General features: G+C 38.6%; 1 protein-coding gene across 3 annotated transcripts in view; it reads right to left on the reverse strand.

Annotated features, from left to right (window-relative positions):
* LOC126292231 (centrosomal protein of 164 kDa) overlaps positions 1–24,905 on the reverse strand; it is a 625,143-nt gene that overhangs the window by 47,991 nt on the left and 552,247 nt on the right. For all 3 annotated transcript variants that reach the window (XM_049986106.1, XM_049986107.1, XM_049986105.1), the window contains exon 18: positions 16,635–16,798. In XM_049986106.1, coding sequence (XP_049842063.1) covers positions 16,635–16,798 — 164 coding nt within the window. The remainder of the gene's footprint in view (positions 1–16,634; positions 16,799–24,905) is intronic.

Here is a 24,905-nt window from a genome sequence, read left to right on the forward strand (position 1 = left end):
GGATATGTGCAATTTGTAAGATGATACTGATATTTGAAGCTCGACTTTCCATTGTTTGATGTAGAATTATCTTTTGTTACATTCTGCACTCTCATGGTGAATTTTGGCTAGCCATAGTTGACTTGTCTCCAGTAGTGATTTCTGACATTACTCCTTTGCTTTTGTACAATACTATCTCACATTCTTTTGTTCAGAGCAGATCATGTGCACATTTCAGTTACTGAAGAGTTTGGTGAATAATCTTGCTTTACCTGACTTTCACTAGTTTTTGTTGAAACAGACATACTATTTCTCTACAGCTGAGTGGCTTCTTTGGCCTCATTTGTTCTGTGTTGTTACCATGCTCGAACCTAAGTTACTCTACTTTGTGCAAATGTCTAGACAGCATTTTATATGTGCATAAGTGGACTGTGATCAAATAACAGCATGACAATAATAAGAAAAGAATAGACAGCTACTCACCAGATAGAGGAGCTGTAAGTCACAGACATGCATAACCAAAATACTGCTATACTTTAGAGTTTTGGTCAATAGCTCTTCTTCTAAAGTACAAAATACACATGTACATTCACACAAGCACAATTCTCATAAGAAGCCTGTTCAAAAAATTCCAGGACTTGTAATTTCGCGCCAATGGTGTGTTGAAGCGAAATGCATAGGCATCCCTGCACATGCATGTGTTCAATGTGTAACTGTAATAAGTTTTATTGTTGTATGTCTGTTAGTTATTGTACAGGGCTGTATTGAGGAGATATTGTGTCACACATTTTGTGAATTTTGAGATGGCAGAGTTAGAGGAACAACATTTCTGCATTAAATTTTGAAGAAAACCTTTACAGAGACACACCAAATTATGCAGTAAGCCTACGGTGATGTGTGCTTAAGCTGTACTCAGAGTTATGCTTGGTTCACACGGTTTGAAAATGGCTGGACAGAAGTTAAAGATTACCCTTGCTCAGGACATCCTTCAATGTCTACCAGTGATGCTCACGTCAGGAATGTCAACGAAATTCTGTGTGTCAATCAATGACTGACTGTCCGGAAGATTGCAGAAGAATGTAACATTATTGCTGGATAATTTCGTGAAATCCTGACACAGCATCTTGGTTGTCCCACAGCTCATGAACTGAGACCAGAAAGATCTCCATCTCACAATCTACGAAGAGCTTTTGGATCGCACAAATGAGAACGATATGTTCCTAAAGATGAAAGGTGGATCTATGGTTATGATATTGAGACCAGGACTCAATCTTCACAGTGTGTCAGGGAAGGTTCTCCAAGACAAAATAAAGGCTCTTCAGGTCAGGTCAAATGTCAAACTGATGCTGATAGCTTTCTTTGACTCTGAAGGATTAGTTCATCATGAATTCATGCCACAGGGACAAATTGTTAATCGATGGCCTTATTGGGTTGTGTTGCGACACCTGACACAAAACATGAGAGGTAAATGGCCTGAAATGTGGAGAGACAATTCGTGGCTCTTGCATCATGATAATGCACCTGCATAATCATCCCTGTTGGTGCATGACTATTTCATGAAAACGAAATCACTGTGCTGCCTCATCCTCCATATTCTCCAGACCTGCCCCCTGCAGAATTTTATTTATTCCCTAAGTTGAAAACCCCATTGAAAGGACAAAGGTTTGCAATGATAGATGACATAAAAGAAAATTCGCAGATGGTGCTTCACATGGTTCAGCAAGAGGCATTTCCGGAAGTGGAAATGGCACTGTGAAATGGAAATGGTTTTGGAAGCAGTGTATCAGTAGTGGAAGACAGACCACACATAATAAATAAAACAGCAAGCACAGAAAAATTTTATGGACATAGTTCCAATATTTTTTGAACAGACTTCATACACATGATCACCATTCTAGCCATGAGGCCCGCCTCAGTGGTCATGTGTATGTGACTTGTGCTCGCGTGAATGTGTGTGTGCGTTTTCTGCTTTAGAAGAAGGCCTTTGGCCAAAAGCTCAAAGATACAACAGTCTTTTTGTTGTGCCTGTCAGTGACTCAACATCTCTATATGGTGAGTAGCAATCTATCCTTTTCGTAATATTGTCATTTTCCATCCGGGATTTTCCATTGTTCGAATGACATTACGGGCAGGTGTTTTTTTGTCCTACTGTGCTGTGGCATACAGCATGCTAAGAGATGAGTGCATATGACTTGCCATTACGTCTTGTAGTGTCACTCAAGATGAACGAAGAAAGGCATAAGTACACTGGACAAAAAAATTAGCTATCCCCGGGAGACATCAAGACAACACAGTCTAAGGATGTACTGATATCCGCGCAACTTCCTATGTGCACTAGAGGCATGCAGGCATCACATGAAGAAGCAAGGGGGCACATGCACTGGTTCAAAGACACGTATGCCTCTTATTTGTGCACATGGGCCACCATGCGCAGGCATCGCCTCATCCCATATGGGGAGACACATGCACCAGTCATGCGCCTGTCTGTGTTTTGCTCCTTGTGGTGCTTTGTTTCACAATTTACCACTGTTAAAAGATTCAGATTTTTACAAGCATTCTAATGTTCCTTTGCGTTTGCACTTTGGATGTGTGGTCTAATGAGAAACATATGGAATCTGAGCAATATTATTGTTGATTTCCTCTTCTCTGACTGGTTAATTCCATGAATCATAAAGACAGAGTGAAACTAAATAACTGTCTATATTTTATCACAAATAAGAAAAACCTGGAAACAACAAAGGCAAATTTAAACAAAATAAAAAGCTTTTGTTCCTACTTTCCACGAATACATGTTGTAAAAGAGGAATGGTTCTGTTGCCCTCAATGTACTGAAGCCATGTTGATTCCTTTACAAAATGCTTTGATGTACACTTCCACTGCTATGAGTGTGAATCCTGAATCCTTCCTGGTCATGCTGACAAAGTTTTATGAATTTATTTGTAAAAGTATAGACAGTGCAAATTAAAATGTCCTGTGGTGCCTCTCCTTCTCGAAGTTGGCCCGTTTGACATCCTACCCCCCTTAAAAATCAAATTTTCCCATGTGATTTGGTACAACCTTGCCAGGATGTATGGGCTTACCTAAATAACAGTACCACAACTGTTGACTGCCGAATTTATGCTGTCATGCACTGTGAAAAATACAGATGGTGTAATGTGCAACTCAAACCATAGTTGTTGTATTGTGATTCATCTGTCATTTGCAGCAGACCCTAATTTATATTAAGATCCCTCTAGTGATATCTATTGGTAAAATTATTGCTAAATTCCTTTTTATATGAATGCAAGGTGTCCGAAAGAATAGACACCTATCAAAATCTGCAACTGTGATACATATTACGTAAATTGAAAGTGGACGGGGGAGGAGAAAAGGGAAATGAAGGAACTAATTATATCAGCTCCTTTGGGACTTTGTGCAGAATCAGCAACAGCTGAAAATAATTATATCAGCTCCTTTGAGATTTTACGTGGAATCAGCAACAGTTGAAAATGTGTGCCAGACTGGGACTCGAATGCAAACTGAGTCACCTCAATGGCCACTGAATTTGCATCTATCAGTGTGGGCGCACAAAACAACACTCAACCTCTGGGGTGAATCTAGAATTAGTGAGCATGGAGGATGTGGACGGGGACTGTGGACAGAGAGCACACGGTGGGAATGTGGGTCGGCTGGGGAGCGTGTCGAGATAGTCTGTGCATTTGCAATAAATGCTGTGTCCAGATGGTGTAGTGGTTGATACGCTGTCTAATAAGAAGGAAATTCCAGGTTCAAGTCCTGTTCCAGCACACATTTTCAGTCATTGCCACTGATTCTCCATAAAGTCCTGAGACAGCGGATATAATTAGTTCCTTCCTTTCTCCCCAGCCTCCATCCTCAGTATGCATAATATGTATCACAGCTGAGGATATCATGTGGTGCCTGTTCTTTTGAACATGAATCACCATGCATTCATATAACTGTTTCGCCCTGATGGTCAATGAATCCGCAACCTCCAGTGCAGTTGCGCAAATAAGTCCAACTTTCAGGAGGAATCTAGAATTAGCGAGCATGACTGCAAGTAGATGGTACAGATGGGCATGTGGGTCAACCGGGAAGTGTGCCGAGACAGTCCACGCATTTGCAATAAAAACTGTTTTCAGATGGCATAGTAATTAATGCAACTGCCTAGTAACTAGGAGATCCCAGGTTCGAGTCCCAATCCGGCAAGTCTTTTTCACTCATTGCATTCATATCATTAGTTCCTTCCCTTCCCTCCACTTTCAAACTACAAAAATATTTTTTTGTTCCTTGACATTTCCCCCTGCATCAATAAAATGCTGCTCAAATTTGATGTCATTCTGGGCACTGGTTCTCTTTCTACAGCATTTTGAAATTGTAACTTTAATTATGGACACCCTTTACTTTTTGATTTGCGAATTGAGCTGGAAACCGAACATCTAATGTCTGGTATTTCTTTATTAACTGTCAGCCAGTTCTTGTATGTTGCAGATCCACATACAACAAGTTCTCTGAGTAAAGTATAGGACTTTACAAGCATATTAATTTGATGATTGCTACTTTTTTCTTAATATAAAGTTTTCTCATATTTAGAATTCATCATTATAATTTTTTGAGATAAATAGAATACAAGTACTTGGTTATTCTTGACCTGTTAATTGTTTGTGTTAAGAATCCAGCATGTTTTTTTGTTCCTCAAAGAATGATGAGTAAATAATGTTAGGCAGTCCTCAGTCTGCCTTTAGAGGGCACATTTATGCTGCAGGATCACTGTTTGTACACCAGGCTAGCTCTGTTAAATAAACCTGCTGCCCACTGGCTAATCACACAGGTGCATTTAGCCTGCAGCTGCTGTTTGATCTCTGGAGTAGCTCAAAGTGTGAATGAAACCACTCGTGTACGCATGTTGAGAAAGAGGCACGCATTTACACTCATGCCTCAACTTGCAGGTGGGGTGAGCACAGGTGTATAGGGACCAGGCATGAGATGCACAAGTGTAAATGCACACTAACACTGTCTGCAGCCATGGTAATAACCTCTTTTCATCATGGAAGAAAGTCCACAAGTTTCATCAGGTACACCATATCCACCCAAAGCCACTCATTGATGAGCAGGTGCTGTAGAGCTATGAAATTGCAGGGAAGTTCATTTCTTTGTTTTACCCACTGTTCAAAACAGTCCCAGATATTTTCTGCAAAACTAAGAGCAAATGATTTAGTGGCCCAGATGAGGTGTAACAAAGTGCTTTAATGTTCGTCAAATTAGAAAAATATGTATGCAGCTCTGTGGGCTGGGTCTTCCCATCTTGGAAGACAGGAGCTTCCGTAACGTATTTGTCCTGAATACGTAGAAGAAAGAGCAACAATTGGTCATCAAATATGTGTAAATAAACATCCCCAGTTATGTTCACGATAATCTGAATAACTGGGTACAAATCATGGTAGAAAGAACAACCCCAAAACATCACAGAAAAACTTTTGGCCTGAACTACACCATCCACTCCTGCAGGTTAAATGTATCAGACCATCGATGCACTCAACAACTCGCATCATTTGAAAAGGGGCAGAATAGTGACTTTTTGCACCACTTCGCAGGCTTCAAATTGGCTACTGTAAATGTTGTGAGTTTTTGTCCCATTAAAGACACACAGCTTTATGTGACACTGTGAGTACTGGTCTTTTGCAAGGTGCCCCACCCCAAAAGTCCACTGCATGCAGTTTCCTTCACAAATGTTCCCTCAGTAACAGCCCAAGATGGTCCTGAATTCAGTGACAGTAGCAATTTCTGTTGGGTTCGAATCAGACTGTTATCAATAATACGTAACAGTTTCTGTGCCCCCCGTCTGTAAGGGTCATTTTATGAACAATGTTATTAGACAGTTTTACATGACTATGAGTGGAACACCATTTTTTGTAGGTATGGCAGACAGTCCAAATTGATACACCAACAAATTGGGCAGCTTCATTTACTGCACAGTCCCAGATTCATCCAGACATGACAGCTCCTTTTTGCCATTGTGCCACATCTCCACATAGATCCATCTCATTGTGTTGATTCCACACAACAGACTGATACACACACAACACTTCACTGGCATGTCCTATGTAAGAAGTGGAGGGTCACATGTCCACCTGTTTTGTCCAGTCAGCTTATCAAAGGCGCATTTCATCACAACAAATTATTTCCTGCATGATACACTCACTCACATGAACTACGTCTCCTGTTCAATGAGGTCACAAAATTCATGGGATAGTGATATACACATATACAGACGTCAGTAGTACCACATGCCCAAAGTATAAGAGGGCATTTCATTGGCACAGGTGTCATTTGTACTCAGGTGATTCATGTGAAAAGGTTTCCAAAGTACTATGGTCACACAACAGAAATTAACAGAGTTTCAACGTGAAACAGTAGCTGAAGCTAAAAACATGGAACATTCCATTTCGGAAATTGTTAGGAAATTCAATATTCTGAGATCCACAGTTTCAAGAATGTGCTCAGAATATCAAATTTGAGGCACCACTTCTCACCATGGACAATGCAGTGGGTGACAACCTCCACTTAATGACCAAGAGCAGTGGCATTTGCATTCAGTTGTCAGTGCTAACAGACGAACAACACAGCATGAAATAACTGCAGAAATCAATGTGTGACATACGACAAATGTACCTGTTAGGACAGTATGGTGAAATTTTGGCATTAATTAGCTACAGCAGCAAATGACCAATGTGAGTGCCCTTGCTAACAGCACAACATCGCCTGCGCGGCACCTCTCCTTGACTCGTGACCATATCGGTTGGACTCTAGATGACTGGAAAACCACGGCTTGATCAGATGAGTCCTGATTTCAGCTGGTAGAGTTCCAGTGAGGTGCAGACCCTACGAAGCCATGGACCCAAGTTGTCAACCATGCACTGCGCAAACTGATGGCAGCTCCATAACGATGTGGGCTGTGTTTACATAGAATGGACTGGGTCCTCTGGTTAAACTACTGAACCGATCGTTTACTGGAAATGGTTATATTTAGTTACTTGGAGGCCACTTGCAGCCATTTATGGACTTCATGTTACGAAACAATGATGGAATTTTTATGGATGACAATGGGAAATGTCACCAGGCCACATTTGTTCGCAATTGTTTTGAAGAACATTCTGGACAATTTGAGCAAATGATTTGGCCACTCAGATCACCTGACATGGATCCCATCAAACATTTACAGGACATAATTGAGAGGTCAGTTCATGCACAAAATCCTACACCAGCAAGACTTTCACAATTATGGACGGCTATAGTGGCAACATGGCTCAATATTTCTGCAGGGGACTTCCAACAAGTTGTCGAGTCCGTGCTACATTGAGCTGATGCACTAAGCTGGGCAGAAGGAGGTCTGACCCAATATTAGGAGGTATCCCATGACTTTTGTCACCCCAGTGTAAAGATAGCACAGTTTCAATTCTTGTATTGTGATTCATCTCTTCAGAAATCTTCTTAACGTTTTGCGCACCCACCACTAATGATCCAGTGCTATTCCAGTACTTGTCGAGTGCATCAGTGACAAACTTGTGGGACGGTAACTTGCATATAACACTATGAGGAGATAAGTCTCAACAGTAAGACTACTCACACAGTTCAGATGTACAGAATTAAGTTAGTGAATGATCTATGCCATTGTGGCCCACTGCATGGTGACACTGGTTTTGACAAAACTGAGGTACATCTGTAACATGCCGGTGTGTGAAAAGGCCAGTGCTTCAGAGAGGGAGTGCCCACAAAGAATAGTAGCATTTCAAGTTTAGAAAGAAAATTATTAATAGAACAGAGAGCATTATGCTTACAATATGTAAAACAACTGCTTAGGACAGAAGATGAAGCACATTTGGCCAATACTGTGTACTCCCATGATCTTGATTATGGTTTCTCATTTTTTTAGACAAATTTGATTAACTACATACTTGAACTTCAGCTGCTCAGCCCATACCCCTTGTATGTCCACATGGAGCCAGAAGAAGAAGAAGAAGAAGAGAGAGAGTGATTAGAGTATTAAATGTTTGCACAGAAGAAGGGACAGGAATGTTGTATGAGTATAACACTTGTGGGAAGTAACTTTTTTTTCTCTCCTTTTTTTACTTCAATGTTAACCACAGGATACTGTTTCTAATGTCAGGATATTGTTATATCTGACCCAGTGCGTGTTGCTCTTATTGGTGATCGTTATATTTGACCCATTGTGTATTGTTCTTATTTAAGCAATGTGTTTTACTATGGTAAACACACTAATTACCTGTAACAGATTTTTTTCTGTCACATATTTTGCAATTTTGTTCTTTTTTACACTCACAGTCAGTGTACTTGAGTGTTCCCTCACAGCTGATTTACGAACAAAGTTCATTAATAAACCAACACAACCATCAAGCTTTCAAATTTTGCACAATCCAAATGGCTGACAGTAGCTCTTCACCATAATTACCATTCCCAATAAAGGCTGTAGTTATAGAATACCACCGTTTCTCAGCTCCAGGAAAGCTTTATTCACGTCTGGTTATCTGACCAAAAATTCTGAAGCTTATGATACATACCATGTGTAAACATTTGGCTCCTGACTGCCATCTCTGTGTCAATTTGTCTACATTTAAAGTGTTTTTTTATGTCTGCAGTAAATAACAAATACTACAGTGCATTACATAGATGGAAGAAATAAGGAAGGAAATGAAAACACACAACCATGTGCAGGGAAAAAAATACAAAATCAAATAAAAACAAAACAGAAAGAGTTTTCATTTTTATTTCAGGCAGTTAACATACAGAAATAATGAAAGAAATCATTGCTGTAATTTACAAAATGATGCAAAATTGTAATTGAAAAGAAGAGGTTGAAACATAGTGCAGATTTCAACATATCTGGAACAATTACGATTTCTCCATGCTCAAGAATGTAAAAATAAATATTCAAGTACAAAATAGACATACATAGTGCTTAGTGAGCAGAAAAGAGTTGTATTAAAAGTTTGCAACCAAAGTCAATAGGTAACTTAAGCAGAAAGATAAAGAGCTGTAAAACTTCAATGTGCATTCTTTTCTACAAGCATAGTATTTCTATGGAAATCTAAGCATGCACTATCACAGATATATGACCTGTGATCACAAGTGATATGAAAATCTAATTACAGTTTGTAATTGTTTGAAACAAGAATCAATAAAAGACTTAATAAGTATGCAATTAAAACAACATCAGGAATACTTGATACTGGCTGTAAGGGCAAATACAGAATCATTTACCAGAAAATAAGAAATCTTACAATAATAAGCAAAATAAGACAACATATTCGTGTACAATGCTCAGTTTAGATCATTTGAAGTTTTAAATCACAAATGATAATGAAATCTGCCATGTTTAACCAACTGTAAAATTAGTGGCTGTTGTGGAATATATATAATTTCTTTTGAGAATCAGTTTATACATTATTAGATAATAAATAAATACTTATGTTACAACAGAAAGACAGTAGTAGGTTAAATATTGATAGTAGTAGTTTTGTCCATTATTTTAATAAAAAACTTATGTTCTGTCAGTCACTGTGGGTTGAATAAAAGTAAGAGTAACTTTTATGCTTTTCTTACACTTGACAGACATGAAGTTTTGGTACAATGGCTTCAATAATAGCTTTCAGGAGGGCGGCGATATTTGATGTGTTTGAATACTAACGATATTTGCTTCCGATTTTAGAATCTGGGTGGTAGAACAGCTATTTCAAAATAGCATGGATAAGAATAAAATTGGTGAGCAGCATTTAAATTACGTGCTTCTTCTAGTACCCAAGTACTTATTTTAACAGATGTCCTTATTAAGTCTCAATAGAAGATGTCCTTAGTTTAACAATTATTTTTCAGATTAATATAGATGTCTAAGAAACCTGTAATGATTACTCAGAATGAATGCTTCACATTGCTACTTTATTATTATGAAATATTTTTAGCCTTTGGTCAAATGGAGACTTTCACACTAACTCATCTATCTCCTTCATACTGATATGTTTCCTACACTGAGTAGGTCCTATTGGCAATGTGTCCTTGTAACACAAATCTACATCAGGTCATCCATCAATTGCCATGTCTTTTGCATTTGCTAATAGATTTCCACAAACACATCTCTCATCATACATATTTCCCGCACATGTTCCTTTGAGATGCTTGTGGATTGTACCAGTTTACATTACAGCATTTCATTTTTCAGCCCATTTACATTTCTCTCATAGCTGTTCCACTTCTAAGGCACATTATGACCTTATAAATCAGGGTAGTAATCATCCTTTCCTTTTTTAAACATATTTTCATAGCTGGCAAATAGGAAGAACAAGAACAAATTCTGGTGACACATCAGATTCCAGCCCTGTTTTATAATGACTTTGGCACTACGACAATTTTATAATGATTGTATTCATTTAGTGCTTTGATCAAAGTGATAATCCACCATTTCTATTGTAGACAGACACCACATGCATGTGGTTAAATTGGCAATGTACATGAATAATGGTGGTGCATCCTCCACTGAGAATGTGTATAGCTTGATTGTTATGCATCCGTGAAGGGTTTCCTTCATGTTGGGATGTACAGAACACAATGAATAATGAATCAGAGCTTAACATGTTGCCAACATTTGCATGTTATTGATGGAACTTTCTTGCCCGTCCTACATAAACCAAATTTATAATAAAAAAGCGATTGGCTTTACCTATGCTGGATTACATTCATCTCTTATAAGTTCTCCATTTCTAATCATTAATATACTCTCTTCCTTCATTAATAAAGGTACTACATATCTCTCAGTCTAGGATCATATTAGATGTTCTTGTTCAATTTGTTAAAAGGTTGTCCCCCCTACACTCTTCTGTCTCCTACTCCAACAAACAAACATCAGGAGTAATGGCTTCAGATTTTGTTCCCTTTCAGTTTGTTACTGCTGGTTTGGTGCCAGGTTTGAAAGTAACAATAACATGTTTGTTTATATAACTTTTCCTTCTGCATTTTCTCTTTTCTTTATATGCATAATTTATTTCCCAGCTAGAACTTTTGTTTGCTTTAATATGTCGCATTACTTACTTTTTGTTCATTATGCATGTATTTCACTTTTTACTATTGGATCTGTCTCTACTTTTTTTTTAAATTGTACTAAGATATAAGTTATTCAGTGATTTATGGCACCTCATTCAAACATATTTTATGACTGTTTGATTAGCAATGATATAGTCTGTATTATCTTCAGAAAACAAGATTTTTTTGTTCACTATTTTGAAGAGTATGGTAGGACAAGAAAAAGAACAGTGAAGAGAAGGGACAACAGATTTATTAACGTTCTGTACAAATCACAAGTTGACAGCATTACTCAACAGCCAACACCACATCCAAACACTGAGCATCTCAGACATTTTCCACATCACCACTGGCCAACAATGAAACTGTAGGTAATAGGTTATTCCACATCAAATATAAGTGTTCTAAAAGGTATGTCACTGTTTAAGACAGAAAGAAAAATCTGCTAAAATGGCTATGTGCTATGTTGTAGTTCTTAGATCTTATCCAAGAGTATTTCAACTTTAGCATCCCATTTAGTCTATCAGGCAAACTGTAAAAATTAGGCTTTAATGACCTGGCAGCTCTATTGCTGAAGCTCTCAAGTGTCATGTCATAGAAACTTCACAATACTTCAATGGAGCACCTGATTATCATCTCTAGTTATGCTGACAGTCAGTCTTCCACATTCATGAACTATATAAAATGAAGTTTCAGCATTACTATCTGACATAACACTGAACAGTCTCAACAATATGTACTAGTGGGACAAGCATTAAAAAGCACATCTCCACATTAGCAGAAAATTAAATTCTAGCTTTACTTCTACAATACTTGTGGCAGTTCCTCTTAGAATAGTTAGCGTGAGTACTTAACAGGATTTATCTCACTGTGGGCATGTATCAACCACAGCAAACATTTGAAAGGGACGACAGCAAATCTGTCCCCTCACTAATATCCAAGGTAATGAACTTAAGTTTGAAAGAAGCTGTGTACAAAACCCTATCCAAACGTCTCAATTCAGTTTTTTGTGAATCAACTATATCACTTCAGCCAATTTCCTGAACAGTTCCTTCCACACAACTAAGGACAATTCACCTCGTAATCCTTGGCCAACTGAGCTGGTACTGTGTCTTTAACAACATCGGATCCCGATGGCTGTCAAGCTCTTACCTCACTCTTACTTCCATCATCTGTGCAGTTTTTACACATTTGCTCCACTTCCATAAGAGTTTCGCATTACTCTCTCTGTCTGCCAGTACGTGTCTCCTAATTTTCAAACTTCTCAAAAGTTTGCCTGTGCACCTTGCTTGCTTGGACTAGCACTAGCATCCTGTGAGAAAATAGTACAGCAGAGACTGCTCTGAGTTTGTCCATACTTATAGGATCTTAAAACTGTGTATAAATAAAATTTCAAGAAGCCCCCTTCTTAGCCACAGCATAGGGGCTATTTCCATCAGGAACCAGGAGAGCACCTGTTAACCTTGGAAAATAGAAAGGATATATTTATAGATGGAGCCTGAGAGGTCTGTTACAAAGTAGGCCCAGATTACTCAATTGGTAAAAGCATTGACTATTGTCAATGGTGTTGTGGCTTGAGTGTTGCATGTTGTTTTTAAATTTAATAAATATTTCAGCCCAAGAGAAAAAATGTTACCCTCATTTCACATATTTTTGGTTCTGACGCTTGCTTACTATTTTAATTACATTTTTTGACACAATAATGTTATGGACTGTTCTATCACCTATGGTTGAACAATCTCATATATAAGGTTGAACAGCTGACACATTCCCCTTTTGATCCACTAGTATTTGTTAGTTAAAATTGGTTTTCAGCTTATTAGGCCATTGTCAGGTAGCAATTGACTAGTGTCCCCAAAAGATACCAGTGTGCAAGAAACCAAACCTTGAAAATGAAAGCCATTACCATAACAAATATTTTTTGCATCATGACATTAGGCAGGAAATGTCAAATAATGTGCTTACCACTCACGTTACATATCTAACATGTTACAAAATTATTTGACACCTCAAAATATATCAACTGCAGATGGTGGTAATAAAAATTATTTGACATGCAGACTGTAAATACAATGAAGAATAGAATTCAGATAGATGAGTCTGAACAATTAAACAAATTACAAAGCAGTATTGAAATTGGTTTCTTAGAGTTGAAGAATATAACATGGAATTCAAGAAGTAGGCTCAATCAGCCAAGAGAGATTTAACTTTTAAAAGTATTGAGTGTCATAGACTTTTAGAGTTGAAAAGGGGCTGAAATGGAATCTACATGATATGTTGAAAGTATGAAACACAGCAGTTCAGTCAATGCATTTTTCAAAAGCGCAGCTGCATTTGAGAAAGACAAAGCTGTATGACACATCACAGCCAGCTGTGCTGGTAAAAGCAATATGTAATAAAACTCGGCAGTGTGAAACTTCAGGTCACATTAACATCCTAAGTTAGATGACCCAAAAACCATCACAGACTTACTGAGTCCCAACACCGTGCCGTTGTTTCTACCTGCGCACATTTTCTACATTTTTGCAAAATATAACATGTGAAGCAGTGCAATGGTTGACATCAGATTAGTATTCATGAGCCAAGCAATGTGGAACAATGAAGCATGGGAGGTGCCTTTCCCCATCTGGACACAGAGATTTATATTTTTCATGATTTATCTAAATTGCTTACTCGCTTACTGCCTTTGAAGAAGATATGAATGATTTTCTTACCCACCCTTGCCCAACCCAAGCTTGTGCTCTGTTTGCAATGATTTTGCCATTCATCAAGAGTCAAGTTCTAATCTGCAGTCTTTTCTTTAAAATTCAGTAGGCCCATGGTTCAAATGCCTGTAAAGCTAATTCCAGTTTGAGTTCCCTTGATCCACTTCAAATGAACTCAGGGATGATTTGTTTGGTAGAGACATGGACAGCTCTCTATTGTGTGTTTTACAGCTGACCTAGTGTCCACATCTAATAATTCCATCAATGACTAGAATTTTTCTTCCTTTATTTTTCCTCAAAAATATTTTAGCTAAAGCTTAGATATACATTAGAACAGTACTGAAATATAATAGTTTGGGAAATATATAACCATTCTTGTCGAAAACTACAGCTCAGTGTGAGATAATTTTTACATTTGTCATGTCACCCAAAGGGTCATTACATAATTGCACAGAACTGATTAAAATGCTTTCTGGATAAAATATGAGCTATGCAGCTCATGACTCTAGCAACTGTTTGAATTTTATGTTTAAATTTTGCAGCAGTTACCTAGAAATCATTTTACCTTGGAGATTAAGGATTTCTGAGCTGACATAATATTCACACACACTTTTTTCATCACCTTGTAGATCATAACAATTTCAAGAACAGTAAGCTACAAAATTAGTCTTTATGCAATGCTGTTACAGCTGAGATCCTTTGCTACCCCAACTAATGCATCATTAGATCTAAATAATTCAGTATGTACCACGAAAGCTGGCTGCAAGTTTTCTTATTTGTCATGATCAATGTTTTCCACATCAATTTCAAGACACCATCTGCACTAAACCAAGCAGTAGCAGTGAATCTGTGACTGCACTGCACAATTAATGACAAGAATTAAATAGTGATAATGAGTATATTTTCCATTGTACTCAACTACCATTGTCCCACATAACATGACGCTACATGGCTTGTATTTTCAAAAAGGTTAATCCATTTTGGCCACAGCCAAACTTTCCAACTATAATCACACAACTAGCATGCAGACTGCTCATTTAATCAATGCTAGTCATCTTCGAATTACCCACCCTTGGAAACAAAGCACAGGACAGAAATTTTGTTTCCCTTCATGTATATTTTGAATATCACCCTTATGTTGACTGGACTTTTACTAAAGGTCAACATATACATATCTTTTTCCATCTGCAGATGTATTATCATTTTTATCAAGTAAATTAAAATCCTGTTGCACAGATTTCATAGACATCCTGCTGATCTATCACATTATTCTCCGTCCTTCATTTCCCACAATAAATGCCATCCGTACTTGCTGGCATTATCCATGATTTACTTCACATGGTCAGATTTCTGGGATAGCAACTGTAAATGTACTTGCTGTTGCACATGCATATAACACTAACTTTCTCCATTTTAATATGTCCACTCTTTCTGAAAAATGTGCACAAATGGTAAGATTTGTTTCCAGAAAATTTAAAGGGGCATTCTTCAATGATGTAACTTATTCCTTCCAGTATTTCCTACACCTGAGATTATACTTAGACACTGTGGCATTTGTAGGAAAGAACGAACTGGATAGTGTGGGATTAGCTGAGCAGTCTAAGGCGCTGCAGTCATGGACTGTGTGGCTGGTCCCGGCGGAGGTTCGACTCCTCCCTTGCGCGTGGGTGTGTGTGTGTTTGTCCTTAGGATAATTTAGGTTAAGTAGTGTGTAAGCTTAGGGACTGATGACTGTAGCAGTAAAGTCCCATAAGATTTCACACACATTTGAACAAACTGGTTGGAATGGATGCAACCTGCCGTCAACTGGACACTATTCAATACTCATTTCTTCACTTAGTTGGCACATGTTCCCACCCTTTCCCCGTATTCAAAGAAATTTCTTTCATTTAGTAAATTCATCACTCACTACTGTTTCTTCTGCATGGGAATACGATTTATTTCTTTTATATTCACAGTGTGTCTTGTTTGCTCAGTGGTAAAGTGTTACAATACAAATCTAAAGCTCATGGGTTCAATCCCATGTCGGTCTCAGGATTTTAATATGTTACTTTGCACTTCTTTAACCTTTGGCAGTATTGGTTAATGTGAAAAATGCCAAGTTGCAGTGTGGTTCTGAATCCATATTAACTGTAGGACCCCATAACTGGCTAGCTCGAAGGAAGGCATTCCACTTTCTTTCCCATCCTTTAATGTGGGCAGTGTTATACAGTTTACACCTCACACATGATTTTTGATGTTTGCATTCTTCAATGGGCTGTATCATACTGTATATTCATTCCAACTTTCAGTACATTAGGAGTGGTAAATATTATCATCCCATCCAGTTCCTACAATCCTATTTAGGAGCTCTAAATTAATTCCATCGCATTTCTACCTACGTGTATTTGGAGCATGCAATCTTATATTCAGAGGCAGCCAGTAGCAGTTTCGTCTCCTCTAAATTCCTGACACAATTGCATAAAACCTTCATATCTCCACAGAGTATCCTGCACAGGACACGAAAGCTTACAAAACACCCTGCTTCACAGTCTCGAGACCAGCAGTAGCGACAACTCGGCAAGTACTGCGGTACGCAAATTTAGGAAACAAAATAAAAGCGGAAAAGCAAATATGCGTGCAATCACGTGAGAACCCTAAGAATTGTGAAGCAGCTGTGTTTCATATTCTGCCGAGTTAGAATCCCGCACTCATCGAGCGGCGAGGCGAGACCCTTACGGGCGTCGGGGACAGTTCGCTGGAGCGGATCGAGCCCGCTACCCTTCCCGAACTCGTCCCGCGGTCACTTGGAGTCGGCACAGAGGGCCCGCGTGCCAGGGGCCCGCGGGCGGGGGGAGGTCGGCGGGGCCTGGTGGCCGCTACCTGTCAGCAACTTGCCCGCCCCCGGCTGCGCCTGCGCCTGCGTCTGCTGCTGGACCGGGCCGTTGCCACCCCGGTTCGCCATGACGGTGTCTTCCGCCGCCGTCGCGAGTTGGCGCTGGCGGTCTGCTGCCGACCGTGATTTCTCAGTGTTCAGAGACTTTGACCTGTTTGATAACACACAATATTAAGTTCAGCAACCACAACTGTGAAAAATGTGAGATCTAATTGCCATATGAAAAGCAACTGCTTCAAGTAGGGTTTAGTATAGTAAGTACCTGAGCCAAGATTTTAGTGAGGTAGCTGATACATGCATATTCATAGGTGATAGCTTGTTTTTTGAGAGTTTGGTACTTTAACACACTGTCATGTATAGCGGGATAACAATTTGTTATGTAAATATGGTAACAGAAAGTACTGCAGAATGTAAATAATTTAAGGAGCAAAAGTAACAACTCATTGAATAGTGGAGGTGTTGAGTCGTCGTCAGGCACATAAACAAGAATTAGAACTTCACACACAAAATATATATATAGGGAAACATTCCACGTGGGAAAAATATATCTAAAATAAAGGTGTTGTAACTTACCAAACAAAAGCGTTGTGGATTGTTGATAGAAGACAATAAAAAACACACAAACAGACACACAAATTTCGAGATTTCGCAAGCCAAGGTTGCTTCATCAGGAAAGAGGGAAGGAGAGGGAAAGACGAAAGGATGTGGGTTTTAAGGGAGAGGGTAACGAGTCACTCCAATCCCGAGAGTGGAAAGACTTACCTTAAGGGGAAAAAAGTACAGGTATACACTCGCACACACACACCCAGATCCATCCGCATGTACACAGACACAAGCAGACATTTGTAAAGGCAAAGAGTTTGGGCAGAGATGTCAGTCGATGCAGAAGTACAGAGGCAAAGATGTTGTTGAATGACAGGAGAGGTATGAGTGGCAGCAAATTGAAATTAGTGGAGGTTGAGGCATGGTGGGTAACAAGAAGAGAGAATATATTGAAGGGCAAGTTCCCATCTCTAGAGTTCTGATAGGTTGGTGTCAGTGGGAAGTATTCAGATAACCTGAACGGTGTAACACTGTGCCAAGATGTGCTGGCCATGCACCAAGGCAGGTTTAGCCACAGGGTGATCCTCATTACCACTGTTCACAGTGTAGGCATGTCAGTTGGTAAATCACGTGGGTGCTTTCACACATGGCTCTGCCTTTGATCGTGTACAACTTCCGGGTTACAGGTTTGGAGTAGGTGGTGGTGGGAGGGTGAGGTAACTTCTTGGTTCATGCCTATGATATCCCCAAACCACCTTCCCTAACCTACCCTCCTAACCGCCCACGGTGTAAGACCTGTCCCATGCACAGCATCTTTGTTTTTTAATATATATCCTTTCATCTTTCCGTCTCCTTCCCTCTTTCCTGATGAAGCAACCGTGGGTTGTGAAAGCTTGATATTTGTGTGTGTGATTTTTTTGCGTCTATCTACCAGCACTTGCCCGTTTGGTAAGCCACAGCATCTTTTTTTAATATATTTTTCCCATGTGGAATGTTTCTTTCTGTAAGATTCTGTGACTTACCAAACGAAAGCATTGGTACGTTGATAGAGGCAATAACAAACACAAACACACACACAAATTTCAAGCTTTCGTAACCCACAGTTGCTTCATCAGGAAAGAGGGACGGAGAGGGAAAGGCGAATGTGCGGATGCATATGTGTGGGTGTGCGAGTGTATACCTGTCCCTTTTACCCCCCAAGGTAAGTCTTTCCACTCCCGGGATTGGAATGGCTCCTTACCCTCTCCCTTAAAACCCACATCCTTTCATCTTTCCCTCTCCTTCCCACTTTCCCGATGAAGCAACTGTGGGTTGCGAAAGCTTGAAATTTGTGTGTGTGTTTGTGTTTGTTATTGTCTCTATCAACGAACCAATGCTTTCATTTGGTAAGTTACAGAATCTTTGTTTTTAGATATATTTTTCCCACGTGTGTGTGTGTGTGTGTGTGTGTGTGTGTGTGTGTGTGTGCGCGCGCGCGCGCGCGCGCGCGTGTGTGTGCGTGTTTACACTGTCCCTCTAACTACTGTGTGGCTGTTCATGACTCAGCAACTCTGCTGCTATCCACCACTCGGGGAGTTGTTAGCTGATCCACTGATAACATACATTACTAAGTTTGACAGCCAAAGAGGTCGTACAGGATAGCTTTTGGATTGAGTGAATGAATTAGGCAAATAGTATTCAATTCCACAAAAGAAAGAAATTAGGGTTATATGGAGAGTCCAGATATGTACACCTTGCAAAATGATTGTTTAAGCAATGGGAGTACTGACCACAGCCTTGTGGTGCATTTATTCACTAATGAAATTTGTTTTCAAAAATTCACTGCAGTTTGAGAATAATGCAGATATTCACCAATGCAGTACTAGCAGGGAAAAGTTATCTGCCTTTCCCTCCAGTGAATTTTACTTTGGTGCAGAAAGGAGTGCAATACTCAGCTATAAAACTTTTTGATAATCTACCCACTAAAATAGAATGTTTGTCTGACACTCAAGGTGTTTCAAATGTAGATTTAAGTTTTTTCTCAATAACAATCCCTTCTGTGTGTGCATGTGTGGGGGGAGGGGGCCACACGCCCGCGCGCTTGCGCACATGCACTCCTTTGGCAACTGACTCATTCCACATCGTAATGTTGTCAAAAATATTATCTACAGTACATGAAATTAACTAACTAACCAACAACTGCCAGTTGAAATGTAACAATCTCAATAAGAATTTAGTACAATTAGTAAAATAACTGAGCGAGAACTTTGGTAAAATACTTTATATATGCATTTTTTGTAACCAATAACCTGTCTTTCAGAATTTGGTGTTTTAATGTGCTGCTGTTAGTGGGACAACATTTTTGATACAAATAAGTGTTTTTTCACTTTATTTTGTAATTCTTTAATGTAACTGTGCAATATAATAATGTAGGGATAAAGAATTATAGTACTGGATACTTCACTGTATATACAATATAAATTTTCAGTTTCTGTATAAATTTCATGAAAAATATATATTTCATAATTTTATTTCAATGATAAACCACTGAATGTGTCTGGGCAAGTGTTGAAGCCAAATATTAATAGAGTAAATCAATGTCTTTAGAAAATTAAATGCAATTTACCAAATGCTGATTTTCAGCACTATATATACTGTTCTGTAGAAGGATTCTGGGATACAAACAGATAAAAGAAATAAACAAGCTCTTCTTTGTAAAATAAAATATGCAACAGTAATATAACTGATCATTTAATGTGTAAAATATTGAACCAATTGTTTCTATACAGTTGGGCATCTATGGCCGTAGGAGGAGAGAATGTGTTGGTTTGTCTCTGTGTTTGGCTCTTTGTCATGGTTGGCTTCATGAAGAATAAGAAATCAGATAAATGAGAAAAAAAAAAGTGTCTGGTTTAATAGTTAGCAAAACCTACCCACTCTGTCAGCTCCATTACACAACACTGATATTGTCTAAATATGAAGCACACATTAGCATATAACTATGAGATATGTCAAAAGACTATTCAACTTTTTTTTCAGGCTCAAAATAATGGTGACAGAGTGTCACATATGATATGTGACCTACTTTGCACATACATTCTCTTGTTGAGTAATGCAGAGAACAACTCTGATTTCTCTGGGTACTAGAGGTATTTTTTTATTTCTATTTTTTAAATCTTTTGCTCAGTGGCATTATGAGTCCTGATGTAATGTGTGCACAGAATAACGTGGCTGCTAGATGTGCAATCGGCAGGGCACCTGTGAGGCGGGCAGTAATGGTGAAAGTTGTGGGCAGGCTCTTTAGGGGAAATACCGAGCGCTGGAGGGGAAGTGCCGCTCTAAACTGAAGCCGAGGCTAACATTTTTGTAAATATGAAGTGGAGAACTTCCATACCCACACATGCATAGTGACCATCCACAAAGATCTATTGTCGCCTCTGCTTTGGGTAGTATCTAGAAATAATTCTGCTGAAAATGTAACAAAAGCAGTGATTTATTTTCACCTAGCTTGTTAACCATTTTTAACTTTCAGAGAAGCATCACAAGTGGCAAATTTTGAGTAAAACCTACATTTATCTTTTAACCATGTTAAAATTAGCTTATTTTGTCAAAACATTGCAGAGTTTGCACAATGTCTCCTCAGTAACATGTCGTGCAGATGCAACTGCGAGAGAATTTTGACACTGTGGTTTACTAAGTTTATTAACTGAGGAAAAGTATAAAAATAAACATATAATGTCTTCACTTATGTTGTTCCAAAACCCACAACATTTCTCGTGTGATGAGCTATTGATGGGCCCTAAAAACAACATTCTTTGACTGACAAAATCTGTAGTTAGCCAAATAGTGTGGTAGATAATGAAGCCTTGCACAATAACCACATCCAAAATACTCTCCTCCTTGCATGCTATCATTTGTCGAAATCTCATTTCAATATCGCAAGCTGCTTATGAAATATGAGGAATGTAGTGGGTATTTCATTTTCACTTTATCGCTGGCCTGCACAATAGCAAATGAGTGTGTTACGTCAGATCAATTTTCTCAAGACTGAGGACAGATAGAGACCTCCACCCAAATCTAAAGAAAAATTCAATATGTTAGCTACACTTCATAGACAGCAACACAGAATGTAATATGCACCAAACGCAAAACCATAAGGACCCCTATTTTTTGAATTTCAGGCAGTCTCTTACTTAAATGCAAATATCACAATAATAGCCATTAACAAAATCATGAGCACATCACCATGAAACCGACATATAAAGAAGCTAAAAGTAACACAAAAAAGAAATGTTTTCACAATTAGTTTCTGTAAAATTGTTTGAGAAAGATTGAAGGATATATGCCTCAATTCTGTCATCACAGCACACAGCTGACCAGCCAAAAGTGGGCAATGTCAGCCTCCCCATCCAAACAAACAAATAAACTTACCCAGAGCTTCGGAGAAAACCTGGTCACTGCACATTGGCCACTGTATCCTGCACAGACTATATTTACAACATGTCTAGCATTCAGCCTCTAGACACAGCATTTAATAAATTCCATGATAAACCTGTTTTATTTATAGTACCTCTAACACTACTAAGGATATTCTCTATTGTTACTAACATGTCCAGAAGTCCTTCTCGACATCAGCTTCACTATTTACGTGTCTGATAAATATGGCTGCCTGAACCATAACAAATTATTTACAAAAATTCACAAGCTGACTGTGAGGATCACTTGCCGTATCACGATTGTCATTTGTGATAGCATTGTGTTCCAAAACTGAAGGTTCCTCCCATGCAGATAGAAATGCAGAAGACATTACCAGTATTACACACTGCCAAGTAGCCATTGCTCCTTTGATGTCTCTGTTGACTGACTCTCCCAATTCACAGCTGGTGTTTCTCCTGTGCTCTCTTGACCAGTGTGCACAGGCATTTCTCCTCCCTCACTCACCACCACAGCACTACTGCTTTGCTCATGAGCAGGATCCTCAGCAAGTGCGAGTGCTCATGCTCAAACTAAATTAGTTGTTAAGACAGTAACTCTAGATATACTGTAGCTCTAGAGATCGTGGATAATTTGTAATTGATAACTTGTAACTGTTGGCACAAATGCACCAACTAAAAAGAAAATTGCTGTCATCAAAAGTATGTAGGCCTGATACGGCACAGGTCACCATGACAGCCGTAATAGACACAAATGTAGTCGGAGTGCAAAATAGTTCCTGGAATGTAAAACAAACAAAAGGCAATGTCAGCATGTTGTGGTTAAGACAGAAAACAATCTTTTTTATACTGGGCTGTTCATCTTATTTTGTTTAACCTCTGTATTATAAGAATGAAAGATTGTTTTATTCTGAATCTTATTCCATGCAGTACAAACATGGATTGGCAATCCCAGAATCCAGATTATTTACAAGAAGTTTCTGGAAAGTACTCTCCCCCAGACTCTAAGCAATACACACAAATCATTAAATCTGAACTGCGTTTAATAACACAGCCAGTGTCCACTTAAGTTAGAACTCCTGGGCGACTTGCTGTGAACAAAATATGAAATTATTCATTGAAATTTCAGCCCCATATGCAGAAGACATATTTGGAGATTAATCAACAACTGCATCGAAGGCTCAAAAGGACTGAGGATGTATAGAGCTGTACCAAGGATACCTCCATTTATCATGTGATGCTGATCTCTAAGTAGTGACAACACTCTCAATTAAGAGTAATTTATAATTACTCTGTTGGCACAGACTGCATCCGTATTTGTTTTACTTAACTCCCTCTTCTTCTCTGTTAAAATTCACAGTGTATATAAATACATATTGTGTCTTTATACGAGTGTGCATGACAATGCACTGTCTTGGCTAAAATGCTAGTCTCACCCAGTTTCATTTCATGGCGACCATTTCAAAGAGCCTACTCTGTTCAGACCAATTTATATATGTTCAGAGTGATGGTTCCTTTTATGTTTGACTAAGTGAGTGTTAACACTTCTTTTCATACTTCCAATGCATATTCAGCCACAACAACATGGAATTTTATAAAAATCAGCTGTCACTGATGGATGGTGTCTTCACTATCTCTATGGAAGTTATATTTAGGTACCTGATGATTTTCATTTAATAATTATTTTTGAATTTTTGTTAGCAATCATTCGTAGGAAGAGTTTCATCTATCTTCATGCAACTGCCCATTCAGGTTTTTCAAGGTTTTCACAATGCCCTCCCATGAGTCAAACAATTAAGGTTTTTCAGGATTTTCATAATACCCTCCTATGAGTCAAACAAACCTGTAATCAAATGTGTTGCCCTTCTTTGTAAGTGATCAACTGTGTTTGCCCTTCTTTGTAGGCATTCAATGTCCTCTGTTAGCCCTATATGGTACAGGTCCCACACACTTGAGCAACATTCTAAAATGGGATGCACAAGCAATTTGCCAGCAGTCTCCTCTGTGCACTGACTGTGCTTTGTCAGTGTGTTGCTGCTGAACTGAATTCTGCCACCTGATTTACCTACAAATGAGCATCACATTTCATATCCTTACAAAATGTTACACACAGCTTTTAGTACGAGTCAACCAATTCCAATTGTAACCACTGATGTTCTTGTCACAAAATATTTCTTTTCTGTATTTTGCAAAGTGTACAATTTGCCACATCCAAAAATTTAAAAGAAGCTACCAGTTTGAAATATTATACAAATCTGACTGATATTTGAGGAGATTTCGTCAGATGGTACTTAGCTATAGATAACTACGACATCTGCAGACAGCCTCAGGTTACTATTGTCTGCAATGTCATTAATATACAATAGGAACAACAAGGGATCCAACATATTTCCTTGGGCACAAATCCTCAATCTAATCACAAATTTAATGGTACTGAGTCAAACGATTTTATCTTGATGTTTTTGCAATCCATGCTGTTTGGCATGGAGGGGGTCACTTTGTTTGGCACACCTCATTTAGGTTTCTATAACAGATGGTTGTCGATGAGATCACTGACAAAAATGATGTGTGCTATACAGCTCTTTAAGTTCAGATTCACTGAGCTTTGATGCAGTTGCTGATTAACGTCCAAAGATGTCTTCCATAGATGGAAACAAAATTTCCATGAATGGTATTATACACCAAACCATGGGCTCTCATCCCAGAAGTTTTAACTGAACTGAACAGTGATTACGAACAAAAGTAATACAAAGATAATTTAACTTTCTTTTAATAAATTGACTATAATTATTCCAGTAGCTTAACCTATTGTTTGAGAGCAGTAACTAATAAAGCACACTTTTAATTTGTGTTTAAAAATATGGATGACGGATGCACTACAAGTGCAGTGTGCAACAAGTTGAGAAGATGGGATGGACCGAAAGTGTGTCCAGACAGCCGAAGCTGTTAGAGCAACCACTTGCATAAATCAGGAAACCTGGGTTAACGTCCTGGTGGAGCACAAATGTTCATTTATCACCATGGCATTTAATTCAGTGCCCAATTGTGGCAGAGATCTGTATTTATTTCTCTCTCTCTCTCTCTCTCTCTCTCTCTCTCTCTCTCTCTCTCTCTCTCTCTCTCTCTCTCTCTTAGAAAAGAAAAACAATTGTTCTAGTAGCACCATTATCATACACCTGTTTACAAACATGCTATATGTAAGACATCGCCATTATCCTAAGTCACTAAAGATGGCCAAACACCCACAAAAGATTTACAGTTAAGTAAAATTTCAGCACATTATAATTTGTCTGCTTTTTGTTT

Source organism: Schistocerca gregaria, chromosome 9 (assembly GCF_023897955.1).
Source record: "Schistocerca gregaria isolate iqSchGreg1 chromosome 9, iqSchGreg1.2, whole genome shotgun sequence".
In the NCBI taxonomy this organism is placed as follows: Eukaryota; Metazoa; Arthropoda; class Insecta; order Orthoptera; family Acrididae; genus Schistocerca; species Schistocerca gregaria.